This window comes from Rutidosis leptorrhynchoides, chromosome 4 (genome assembly GCF_046630445.1).
Source record: "Rutidosis leptorrhynchoides isolate AG116_Rl617_1_P2 chromosome 4, CSIRO_AGI_Rlap_v1, whole genome shotgun sequence".
Taxonomy (NCBI): domain Eukaryota; kingdom Viridiplantae; phylum Streptophyta; class Magnoliopsida; order Asterales; family Asteraceae; genus Rutidosis; species Rutidosis leptorrhynchoides.
In genome coordinates, this window is record NC_092336.1 from 178,593,363 (window position 1) to 178,606,769 (window position 13,407).

General features: G+C 34.4%; 1 protein-coding gene across 1 annotated transcript; it reads left to right on the plus strand.

Annotated features, from left to right (window-relative positions):
• The first annotated feature begins 3,354 nt into the window (after nucleotides 1-3,354).
• Nucleotides 3,355-5,318, plus strand: LOC139841246 (transcription factor DIVARICATA-like). The gene is made up of 2 exons (XM_071831474.1): nucleotides 3,355-4,475; nucleotides 4,699-5,318. The coding sequence occupies exons 1-2, from the start codon at nucleotides 4,030-4,032 to the stop codon at nucleotides 5,147-5,149; spliced, it is 897 nt and encodes a 298-aa protein (XP_071687575.1). The 5' UTR covers nucleotides 3,355-4,029; the 3' UTR covers nucleotides 5,150-5,318.
• The last annotated feature ends 8,089 nt before the right edge of the window (nucleotides 5,319-13,407 follow it).

Consider the following 13,407-nt stretch of genomic DNA (forward strand, 5'->3'; position numbering starts at 1 on the left):
CCATTAAAAGGGTGAGACTTGATAATGCTGGTGAATTTACATCTCAAGCATTTAATGACTATTGCATGTCTATAGGAATTGTTGTTGAACATTCTGTTGCTCATGTGCATACACAAAATGGTTTAGCCGAGTCATTGATTAAACGTTTACAGTTAATCGCTAGACCATTGATAATGAGAACAAAACTCCCTGTATCTATATGGGGTCATGCAATTTTACATGCTGCTGCATTGATTCGCATCAGACCAAGTGCAAGTCATAAATATTCCCCCCTACAACTTGCTTTTGGTCAAGAGCCAAATATTTCCCATCTTAGAACATTTGGTTGTGCAGTGTATGTTCCAATTGCGACACCACAACGTACAAAAATGGGTCCTCAAAGGAGGTTGGGAATATATGTTGGATATGAAACATCTTCAATATTAAGGTATATTGAACCTATGACAGGTGACGTTTTTACAGCACGTTTTGCTGATTGTCATTTTAATGAAACATTGTTCCCTAGATTAGGGGGAGAAATGAAAAATAAAGAAAATGATGTTTCATGGTGTGAACCTCAATTAAAGTATCTTGATCCTCGCACAAAAGAATGCGAGACAGAAGTTCAAAAGATAATGCATATACAAGAACTTGCAAATCAATTGCCTGATGCATTTACAGATACAAAAACGGTGACAAAATCATATATACCAGCAGTAAATACTCCAGCTCGAATTGAAATTCCAAAAGCTGGCAATAACGTCACTCATGAATCTTTGCCACGTCAGAAACGTGGAAGACCAATCGGTTCAAAGGATAAAAATCCTCGAAAAAGAAAATCAGCTGATAATGAAGTAAAAGAAAGTGTTCAAGAAGAACCACAAATCAGTACTCCTACTGCAGAGGAGATTGATGATGTCAATACAGAAATTGCAATCAATTATGCATATTCAAAAATATTATGGAACCGAAATGAAATGAAAAATCTTGATGAGAAATTTTCATTTAATGTTGCATATGACATCATGAATAATGATGATGATCCAGAACCAACATCTATGGTTGAATGTCAAAATAGACATGATTGGGCTCAATGGAAAGAAGCAATACGAGCTGAATTAGAATCACTCAATAAAAGAAAAGTTTTCGGATCCATCATTCTCACTCCTAAAGATGTGAAACCTGTAGGATACAGATGGATTTTTGTCCGAAAAAGAAATGAGAAAAATGAAGTTACAAGGTATAAAGCTAGACTTGTAGCTCAAGGTTTTTCTCAAAGACCGGGAATTGATTATGAAGAAACTTATTCTCCTGTTATGGATGCAATTACTTTTAGGTACTTAATCAGTCTGGCAGTTTCTAAAAATTTAGAAATGCATCTCATGGATGTTGTGACTGCTTATCTATATGGATCACTTGATAGTGATATATATATGAAGATACCTGAAGGATTTAAGGTACCAGAAGCATCAAATGCAAAACCCAAAGAAATGTATTCGATTAAATTACAAAGATCTTTATATGGGTTAAAACAATCGGGACGTATGTGGTATAACCGATTAAGTGATTACTTGATAAGCAAAGGGTATACAAATAATCTTACTTGCCCTTGTGTTTTCATTAAGAAAACAACATCCGGATATGTGATCATAGCTGTTTATGTTGATGATCTTAACATCATAGGTACAAATAAAGAGATCCATGAAGCCATTCAACTTCTAAAGAAAGAATTTGAAATGAAAGATCTCGGAAAAACCAAGTATTGCCTTGGTTTACAAATTGAGCATATGCCTAATGGTTTACTTGTACATCAAACAACATATACTGAAAAGATTTTGAAACGTTTCAATATGGACAAGGCAAAACCATTAAGTACTCCTATGGTTGTTAGATCACTCAATGTTGAAGCTGATCCATTTCGTCCATGTGAAGATCAAGAAGACATTCTTGGACCAGAAGTACCATATCTTAGTGCAATTGGAGCTCTTATGTATCTTACAAATTGTACAAGACCTGACATTTCTTTTGCAGTTAATTTGTTAGCAAGGTTCAGCTCTGCTCCTACCAAAAGACACTGGAATGGGATCAAACACATATTTCGATACCTTCGAGGAACTACTGATTTAGGATTATTTTATTCTAACGAATCAAAACAAGATTTGGTTGGTTATGCAGATGCAGGTTATTTATCTGATCCACATAAAGCTAAATCTCAAACTGGATATGTATTCCTAAATGGAGGTACTGCAATATCATGGCGTTCTCAAAAACAAACACTTGTTGCTACATCGTCAAATCATGCCGAAGTGATTGCATTACATGAAGCTACTCGAGAATGTTTTTGGTTGAGATCAATGACACAACTCATTACTGATTCTTGTGGACTAGAACGCGATAAAAGTCCAACAACTATCTATGAAGATAATGCAGCTTGCATAGCACAGATGAAAGAAGGGTATATCAAAAGTGACCGAACAAAACACATACCACCTAGATTCTTCTCATACACTCAAAATCTCATTAAGGACAACCAGATTGAAATGAGATATGTGCAATCTAGCAAAAACTCTGCTGATCTTTTCACGAAAGCACTTCCAACTGCTATTTTCAGAACACACGTTCATAACATTGGCATGAGACATGTTCAAAAGATGTAACAGCTGAAGCGATGTCTACTTGAGGGGGAGTCAACTCCATGCTGCACTCTTTTTCCCTTAGCTAAAGTTTTTTTCCCACTGGGTTTTCTTTAGCAAGGTTTTTAACGAGGCAGTAATTTATAGTTGATCTTCAACAAAATAAAATTGCTATCCAAGGGGGAGTGTTATAATAATAATAATAATATAGATATGGATAGTCAATTTTGGTGTATACATATAGTCAATTTTGGTACACAAAGTATGTATTTTTATATTGAGATTTTAGGCTATAAATACTCATGAATGCAAGCATTAAACTTGCACCATTTCTCACACTTACAAAGTGTTTCTTTCTTTCTCTCCATTATCATCTTTGTTCTTACACTTCATTATTAGTATTCTAAATCAAGAATCAAATCACTAAAGGTAGTTATAAGCCTACTGAATTATAACATCAAGAATCAAACCACTAAAGGTAGTTATAAGCCTACTGAATTATAACATCAAGAATCAAACCACTAAAGGTAGTTATAAGCCTACTGAATTATAACATTTTTCAATTTTTCTACTTCACAAAGCCCAAAATTATCACCAATTTCAACCGAATCTTTGTTAACTTAAAGAGATATTAGTAAATCTTTTTCATATAGTGTATTTTCTTTACCCTTTCAAGGTTTTGATAAACCACTTTGCTTATACATACATTACAGCACTCTCTTTTCTCATTCTTTCATCTACCAACAGCACTATCCCCTTTCCAAAATTAGGTGTCCAACAGTTCTATGCTTTCCAATTTTGGAAACTATGTAATTAACTGGTTCAGATCCTGTTGTGTATCTAAGGATTTAATTGTTCATCAATATAAATTTGGGAATTATATTGGTTTGATTTTTAAAAGTGGGGTTTTAAAGATTCCTTAGGTAGTTGGGTGGTTGCCCATGGTAAACAGAAAAACTAAAGCTATTCTGATTCCTTTTACAAAAATAGTTTCTTGATTGATTTAACCCCTCATCATATTTCTGTTATAAAACACCCTTACATTTGCTACCTTGCTCCAAGTTTCATCCTTTTTCCCCTCAAAACCCAATAAAGATTTGAAATTTATTACTGGGTTTTATTATAAATCCAATTTCATAACACTCTTACAATTGCTCCCCTGCTCCAAATTCCATATTTTGTCACTCAAACCCTTCAAAGTTTAGACTTTGCTTTCTGGGTTTTATTGGAAACTACTTATATTGAAGTGGGTGTTACAAATATTGCATCTTGATTGATTCAACTATCATATTTCTGTTATCAGTTATCCTCACATTTCTTCCCCTGTTTCTACCCTGCTCCAAAATTTCATCTTTGTTCACTTGGACTCTTAAAGTATTAATTCTGTTAATTGGATTCTTATTTGATTTAAGTTTTGATGAAGTGGGAAGAAGATATCATGTCAAATTCATCAAGTTGGATGATTGAAGATAGTTTAAAAAGCACAATTTGGACTCCTATTGAGAACAAATTATTTGAAAATGCTCTTGCGAAATTCGATAAAGACACTCCTGATCGGTGGCATAGGGTGGAAGAAATGGTTCCGGGAAAAACAGTGAGTGATGTAATGCGGCAATATAAGGAATTAGTAGATGACGTCAGCAGTATTGAGGCAGGGTTTTCTCCAAAGTACAGATATAATAACAGCAATAGTAGCAATTGTGGGATTACATTAGAATCGGGTAATAATCAATGGTTTGATCGGTGTATATATCCGCCGTATGGTGGCGTCGGAGAGAAGCGGTCGCCGGCAGTAGTGGCTGCATGCCGCCCTGTTGAACAAGAAAGGAAAAAAGGCGTTCCTTGGACAGAAGAAGAGCATAAGTAAGTCCACCTTTTAGTTCACTAATTTATTTCTTTTTATTTTTTTTTTATCACGAATTAATCCATAAATATATACATCGAATAAACCATCAACCTCATATATTATAAGGATCACCTTGATACCGCCAAGCGAGTGACCCTTGTATGTGTTATTGTTGATGTCAACTTAATTTGTATAATTTGATTAAATTATGAAATGAGAATTTGGGAATTTGATTTGCAGATTGTTTCTTTTGGGGTTAAAGAAGTATGGAAAAGGAGATTGGAGAAATATATCAAGAAATTATGTTGTTACAAGAACACCAACACAAGTTGCTAGCCATGCTCAAAAGTATTTCATTCGACAGCTTTCGGGGGGTAAAGATAAAAGAAGAGCAAGTATTCATGATATAACTACAGTCAATGTTATCGAAAATCAAACCCCTTTGTTGAAAAATAAAAGAACACAGCCCGAACAATGTAAATTTCAGTGGAATCATCCCAATGGTGATGGTGATGGTGGCGGTGTTGGGGCGGTAACCAACCAAACGAATGGTAACATTTTCATGCCTTCTCATTATAGAAGTAATGTAGGGTTAAAAATGGGCGGTGGTGGTGGTTTACATGATTTGTATGGCGCACCTCAGAGTATGGTTGTTCAGATGCAACCCGCGGTGCATTACCCTGATGGATGAATCAATGAAGCTGTTTTAACGCCTTTAGTGCTTTCGATAGTGATTGATTTCTTTTTGGTTTGATTTGAGCAGTTTTTTAGATGTTTTTTATGGTGTTTTGGTGTCTATCTTGTGGTGTTTATCTATAATGTGAATATACAATAATTGTTTAGTCAGGTTTTTTTTTTTTTTTTTTTTTTTTTTTACCAGCAAACACAAACACACCATTTTTGTCCATGACGTGATTCGAACTCACAACCACAAGGTTGATGAGTTTCCTTAATACCACTAAGTCAGAAGCCTTCTTAGTACCTCGTGGTCTTGGATAATAAACACTATTGATATTAGGACAGGACGTTCTTCGGTAATTCGCTTTTAATCAACATTTAATGTAATAAACATTGAACGAGCTTTTTTCGTACGTCCTATCCATGTGATTGATCGCCTTTTTGTTTGATTAACGATAAAACGAACCTTATAACTTTAAGACAAAGTGAGTCGGCCATGATGTGGATGATTCGTCTTTTTTGTTGGCATAAAGAATCTTTAATCATGAGGTGAAACAAAGTTTAACTAATGTACAAAGTGTACATTCTGCTCTCGTTATACTTGACTATTCGAAAATGGATTAGTGGTTCTCGATATGCATACAAATTCGGTCTTCCACTACATCGAGTACTATTTTTTGCTCCACTTATATGAATAGTACAAAAAGTAGGCCTAACTATGTGAATGCAGTTTGACACAATGACACATAGTCACATACTCATTGTAGCTAATTCTGTTGTATACATGACCCACATATCGTTTCAACGATCTCATCACACTTGACTATTCGTCCAATTGACTTACTAACATGCCGTCGGTTGCGACTGCTAGTTACTAGTAGCAGCCGAATCTAATATATACCACTAGCAGATGAAGCATCTTATGCTTGAGGACCAAAATCTACATGCCAAAATCTTCTACTTTTATCTTTATGTTTGTCAGGATCATTTTTAGTTAATATCTCCTTTTAAGATCCTACTTAAGCTTATACGTGCACTTATTCAAATGATTAAACCAATAAAGCATGATTATTTGTACAAAGTAAGATTCGTTTTTCTAAGCTTACCTTTTCTATGGGCCAAGATACACACTTTGATTCTCACTCCATTATAGTTGGAGCGAATCAATATTAGTTTTACTACTTTTGCATCAGTCAAATATATCTTAATCCTAATTATGTTTATAAAATCATGATTTTGATACTGTGTTAAAGTCTACGTGTTACTTGTTTGTTGTATGCAAGCATCATGACATTATGACTTTGGCCTACTAGTTTCAACCAAGCGAAAGATTTTATCGTGTTTAGGTGTCAATTCCATAATTATCATTACACTAACACTACTAATTATTAATAAAAATTTGGTTTCTATTACTTCAAATTAAAAGAGAGAGAAATAAAGTAAAGGCGTTAAACAAATGGAATAATTGACTTTGGAAAAATCTCTTGTTTTGTCTTGTGTGACAATCGTTTCGAATGCTCTATCTTCAACATGGAAATTCATAGACCACTCCCTTTGGTTCCATTATCCGTCATTACCTACTCATTACCCGTAGTTACCCGTAATGAACCATATGCACGGCTTAGTTACCCGCGTTAGTTACCGGCACTCACCATGGATTTAACGAAAGAGTTTAGGTTAGTTATAGGAATTGTGGATCCCAGTGGCTTTTTATTGTTGGACTTGATGTTTTATTGCTTGTACGTTGTATATTAAGAGGAGTATTGTTTTAGCCATGATAGGGAGTTTTTAGTTATGAGTTAGTTATAGGATATTGGTGTTGATGTGGCTTTGATGTAGAAGGTTAAGAGGATAAATAGTTTAGTTACGATAGGGAGTGGCCTTATGCACCCGGAGATGAATAGTCAACTAGGTATCGATTGCAATTGCTTATCTAATTATCTAAATATTTGATAATATAGGTTTTAGTACTCGCTTCGTCACAGTCAAAGTTTAAGCGGTTGTAAATTGAAAATAGGCACTCGTTTTGGCACAACTTAAATAGTAATATGGAAACTTGAACTGCAACGATGGTTCTAACAAATAATGAAGCACTCGAGAAAGTTCTATATGCTTATTTGAAACGAAAAAAGCACAGAAAAAGAAATTTATATAAGCGTATATACCCCAAAGTCGTACCCGCCCTTGTGACCTAGTGGTAGACCCAACACCTTGTGTGTTGAATGGGGGTGAGTGATCAAGCATAGAAATGATCCTTACGAGTTGGTCTATACTTTTCAACAAAAGAGAGGATTTAAGGGTTTTTCGTATTTAACATGCCGGTCCGGAGTACCGTAAATAACTTCGATGTGAGTGAAAATCTCAACAGGGGTAGTTAATGTAAGACCCGGGATCCGAAGGTACATTTTTGTTTATATAATAAAAGCTAGCGGGCTCCTGTTTCAGCATTGGGCCGCGGCGCGGCCAAATGGCCCGCGGCGCGGCTAGCGTCTGATGAAGATACCTTGTTTTATTTAAATGTAAAGGAGGGGTAGTTTGGTCTTTTCACTTGAGGCCGGATTTAAGGCAACTAAAAGGCTGGTTAGAGTCATTATTTCACATCCACCAACCTTATCATCTTCTTCGTGTTTCACCTCCTAGCATCTTGTTGAGTGTTGTGGTAAGCCTCTAAACCGAATTTTGTAAGTTAATTGTGTTACTGTTCATATTTTGGTTCTTGCTAGTGATCAAACCCTAGATGGTTGTGAAATTGGGGGTTTATGGTTTGGGTGAAAGTGTAAGTAACCTAAAATTGGTGATTTTGAGTTAGTTGATGTAGTTGTTAATAATATGAGTAAATCTTGGTTAAGGTTTGTAGTGACCCGAACTTTTCCATGTTTATATATATTAATTGAGATTGATATTTACATGATTAAATGTTTCCAACATGTTAAGCAATCAAACTTGTTAAGACTTGATTAATTGAAATATGTTTCATATAGACAATTGACCACCCAAGTTGACCGGTGATTCACGAACGTTAAAACTTGTAAAAACTATATGATGACATATATATGGATATATATATAGTTAACATGATACTATTATAAGTAAACATATCATTAAGTATATTTACAATGAACTACATATGTAAAAACAAGACTACTAACTTAATGATTTTTAAACGAGACATATATGTAACGATTATCGTTGTAAAGACATTTAATGTATATATATCATATTAAGAGATATTCATACATGATAATATCATGATAATATAATAATTTAAAATCTCATTTGATATTATAAACATTGGGTTAACAACATTTAACAAGATCGTTAACCTAAAGGTTTCAAAACAACACTTACATATAACGACTAACGATGACTTAACGACTCAGTTAAAATGTATATACATGTAGTGTTTTAATATGTATTTATACACTTTTGAAAGACTTCAATACACTTATCAAAATACTTCTACTTAACAAAAATGCTTACAATTACATCCTCGTTCAGTTTCATCAACAATTCTACTCGTATGCACCCGTATTCGTACTCGTACAATACACAGCTTTTAGATGTATGTACTATTGGTATATACACTTCAATGATCAGCTCTTAGCAGCCCATGTGAGTCACCTAACACATGTGGGAACCATCATTTGGCAACTAGCAAGAAATATCTCATAAAATTACAAAAATATGAGTAATCATTCATGACTTATTTACATGAAAACAAAATTACATATCCTTTATATCTAATCCATACACCAACGACCAAAAACACCTACAAACACTTTCATTCTTCAATTTTCTTCATCTAATTGATCTCTCTCAAGTTCTATCTTCAAGTTCTAAGTGTTCTTCATATATTCTACAAGTTCTAGTTACATAAAATCAAGAATACTTTCAAGTTTGCTAGCTCACTTCCAATCTTGTAAGGTGATCATCCAACCTCAAGAAATCTTTGTTTCTTACAGTAGGTTATCATTCTAATACAAGGTAATAATCATATTCAAACTTTGGTTCAATTTCTATAACTATAACAATCTTATTTCAAGTGATGATCTTACTTGAACTTGTTTTCGTGTCATGATTCTGCTTCAAGAACTTCGAGCCATCCAAGGATCCGTTGAAGCTAGATCCATTTTTCTCTTTTCCAGTAGGTTTATCCAAGGAACTTAAGGTAGTAATGATGTTCATAACATCATTCGATTCATACATATAAAGCTATCTTATTCGAAGGTTTAAACTTGTAATCACTAGAACATAGTTTAGTTAATTCTAAACTTGTTCGCAAATAAAAGTTAATCCTTCTAACTTGACTTTTAAAATCAACTAAACACATGTTCTATATCTATATGATATGCTAACTTAATGATTTAAAACCTGGAAACACGAAAAACACCGTAAAACCAGATTTACGCCGTCGTAGTAACACCGCGGGCTATTTTGGGTTAGTTAATTAAAAACTATGATAAACTTTGATTTAAAAGTTGTTATTCTGAGAAAATGATTTTTATTATGAACATGAAACTATATCCAAAAATTATGGTTAAACTCAAAGTAGAAGTATGTTTTCTAAAATGGTCATCTAGACGTCGTTCTTTCGACTAAAATGACTACCTTTACAAAAACGACTTGTAACTTATTTTTCCGACTATAAACCTATACTTTTTCTGTTTAGATTCATAAAATAGAGTTCAATATGAAACCATAGCAATTTGATTCACTCAAAACGGATTTAAAATGAAGAAGTTATGGGTAAAACAAGATTGGATAATTTTTCTCATTTTAGCTACGTGAAAATTGGTAACAAATCTATTCCAACCATAACTTAATCAACTTGTATTGTATATTATGTAATCTTGAGATACCATAGACACGTATACAATGTTTCGACCTATCATGTCGACACATCTATATATATTTCGGAACAACCATAGACACTCTATATGTGAATGTTGGAGTTAGCTATACAGGGTTGAGGTTGATTCCAAAATATATATAGTTTGAGTTGTGATCAATACTGAGATACGTATACACTGGGTCGTGGATTGATTCAAGATAATATTTATCGATTTATTTCTGTACATCTAACTGTGGACAACTAGTTGTAGGTTACTAACAAGGACAGCTGACTTAATAAACTTAAAACATCAAAATATATTAAAAGTGTTGTAAATATATTTTGAACATACTTTGATATATATGTATATATTGTTATAGGTTCGTGAATCAACCAGTGGCCAAGTCTTACTTCCCGACGAAGTAAAAATCTGTGAAAGTGAGTTATAGTCCCACTTTTAAAATCTAATATTTTTGGGATGAGAATACATGCAGGTTTTATAAATGATTTACAAAATAGACACAAGTACGTGAAACTACATTCTATGGTTGAATTATCGAAATCGAATATGCCCCTTTTTATTAAGTCTGGTAATCTAAGAATTAGGGAACAGACACCCTAATTGACGCGAATCCTAAAGATAGATCTATTGGGCCTAACAAACCCCATCCAAAGTACCGGATGCTTTAGTACTTCGAAATTTATATCATATCCGAAGGGTGTCCCGGAATGATGGGGATATTCTTATATATGCATCTTGTTAATGTCGGTTACCAGGTGTTCACCATATGAATGATTTTTATCTCTATGTATGGGATGTGTATTGAAATATGAAATCTTGTGGTCTATTATTATGATTTGATATATATAGGTTAAACCTATAACTCACCAACATTTTTATTGACGTTTAAAGCATGTTTATTCTCAGGTGAATATTAAGAGCTTCCGCTGTTGCATACTAAAATAAGGACAAGATTTGGAGTCCATGTTTGTATGATATTGTGTAAAAACTGCATTCAAGAAACTGATTTCGATGTAACATATTTGTATTGTAAACCATTATGTAATGGTCGTGTGTAAACAGGATATTTTAGATTATCATTATTTGATAATCTACGTAAAGCTTTTTAAACCTTTATTTATGAAATAAAGGTTATGGTTTGTTTTAAAAATGAATGCAGTCTTTGAAAAACGTCTCATATAGAGGTCAAAACCTCGCAACGAAATCAATTAATATGGAACGTTTTTAATCAATAAGAACGGGACATTTCAAGGTTCACTAATGAACTTGATTTACTAGTGATTTGGAGAATGAGACTTACAAGTTTAGGGTTTGACCCATTATTAGGTCAAAATGGGTTTTTAGGTCAAAAAGTGCACTAGCACGAATTTAATGACCTAGTGGTGTGTAGTTGGGTGATTTAATGCCGTGGTCACTAGCTTTAGTGACTATTGGTGATTTAGGCATACGATTGGCGTTGTGAGTGCATATGGTGAACATTTGCACTAGGTACCTAATTGGGCGGGTCGGAAGCCCTATTTAGATAAGTGTTGATTTTATGTTAATGTAATAGGTGATTTCATTGACGGTTGAAGAGCTTGTTGGCTTACCTTCGTTTTGGATACAAGGTGAGTGGAATAATTATACGTGTATGTATATAATGTATTTATTTATGGAGCGTGAGATGTGGGTTAGTCGCGGTGTTAAGACACCACATTTTACGTAACGAGTGGGTTAGTCGCGGTGTTAAGACACCACTCCGGGGTTAGTGACATGTGGGTTAGTCGCGGTGTTAAGACACCACATTGTCGTGATGGGTGGGGTAGTCGCGGTGTTAAGACACCACTCTGGGAAGTTTGACTTGTGGGTTAGAAGCGGTGTTAAGACACCACCCGGGGGTTAGTGATACGCGGTGTTAAGTACACTAATGGATGTTGTGAACTTCGATGGTCCTTCGCGAGTACCATTCCCTTGTGCTATTGATTAACCATGGTTAGGTATTGTAGTGTAGCATATGTAGCGACCCGACAAAATCATCATTGACGGCGCTGTCTACTTAGGTCCCGTTACGTGGTCATAAGTCTTTAAAATAACGTTTGACCAAAAGTATGTCGCATTCATTTCAAAAGTCAAGATGTTTCAAGGTTTACAAAGTAGTTCGACAACTAGTTACATTACAAAGTTTAAAGTATAATTAAAACATATGCGACACAATTTAAAGGTAGCCAAAAGATGCACCACGTATGCATGTATACTCGACATCCAAGCAAGTATCAAAAGTAATGAGCGGAAGCATGTATCACAAAACGTTCAAGGACCTGAGAAAAACATAGAAATCTGTCAACGAAAACGTTGGTGAAATCATAGGTTTAAGTAAGTAAGTACAAGTGAACCACAAGATTTGTAACATTGATATAATAGTAATACATTCCAAAATTTAATATTCACGAGCACCCAATTATCAATGCTTAACATTCCTTCCATAGAACCCCATCACAATAGTGTTAGAACATACACTGTTTCTCGAAAATATATTCCATTCGTAAACGGTAGCGAACCATTTGAATGAGGGTTTGTCAAACCCATATGGATCCATACAACATAAGTTCTCGCTTACACCCGGCAAGTGTAACTAATGATAATCGAATTGAGGATTTTTGTTCTAAACTCGTATGTAGAATGTTTGTTTTCCTGTACTTGTATTTACTTAGTAAAAGAAACATTTATGTTTTCTCATCCCAAATGTAAGTTCAAAAAGAGTAAAAGTGGGACTATGATCTCACCTTGAGTGCACGAGTAATAGAGTACTTCAACAAGTAAACGTGTGCAAAGAACAATGCTAGTCTTGACCTAAACAAATAGGTCGTATCAATAACGGTAAACACGATAGGTCAAAGTGTTCAATTAGTCCTATGGCTCTTTACGACTCGATCATTATAGCATGTGAATCAAATTATCAAGTTTCATGCAAGGTACAAGTATAAAAGCATGTTAGAATGATTGCATAAGTATTTGATTAAGTTTGATTAAAAGTCAACTTTGGTCGGGTCAAAGTCAACGAAAAAGTCAACACGTTTGGGTCGGGTCCCGAACTATTTTTCTGAGGTTTTTATTCATATATAAGCATGTTAGAACAAGTTACATGTGAATCGGAGGTGCGTAGCATAGCAAATATTTTTCGAATTTTGACCATGTAGGTCAGAACCCAAACACGGCAAATGCCGCGCCGCGACCAAGGAGGGCCGCGCCGCGACATTTAACGTGGTCTGGTGCCTGGTCAGTTTCAATTGTTCAAGTAAAAATTCAATCTTCAAATTAGCACAATTTACAAACCGTAAACACTTAGAACACATATCTTATATCATTGGAAAGGTAATTTGACGAGGAACACAACTAAACATGTTTCATCAATCAAAAACATCATTTGCAAATATCGAGT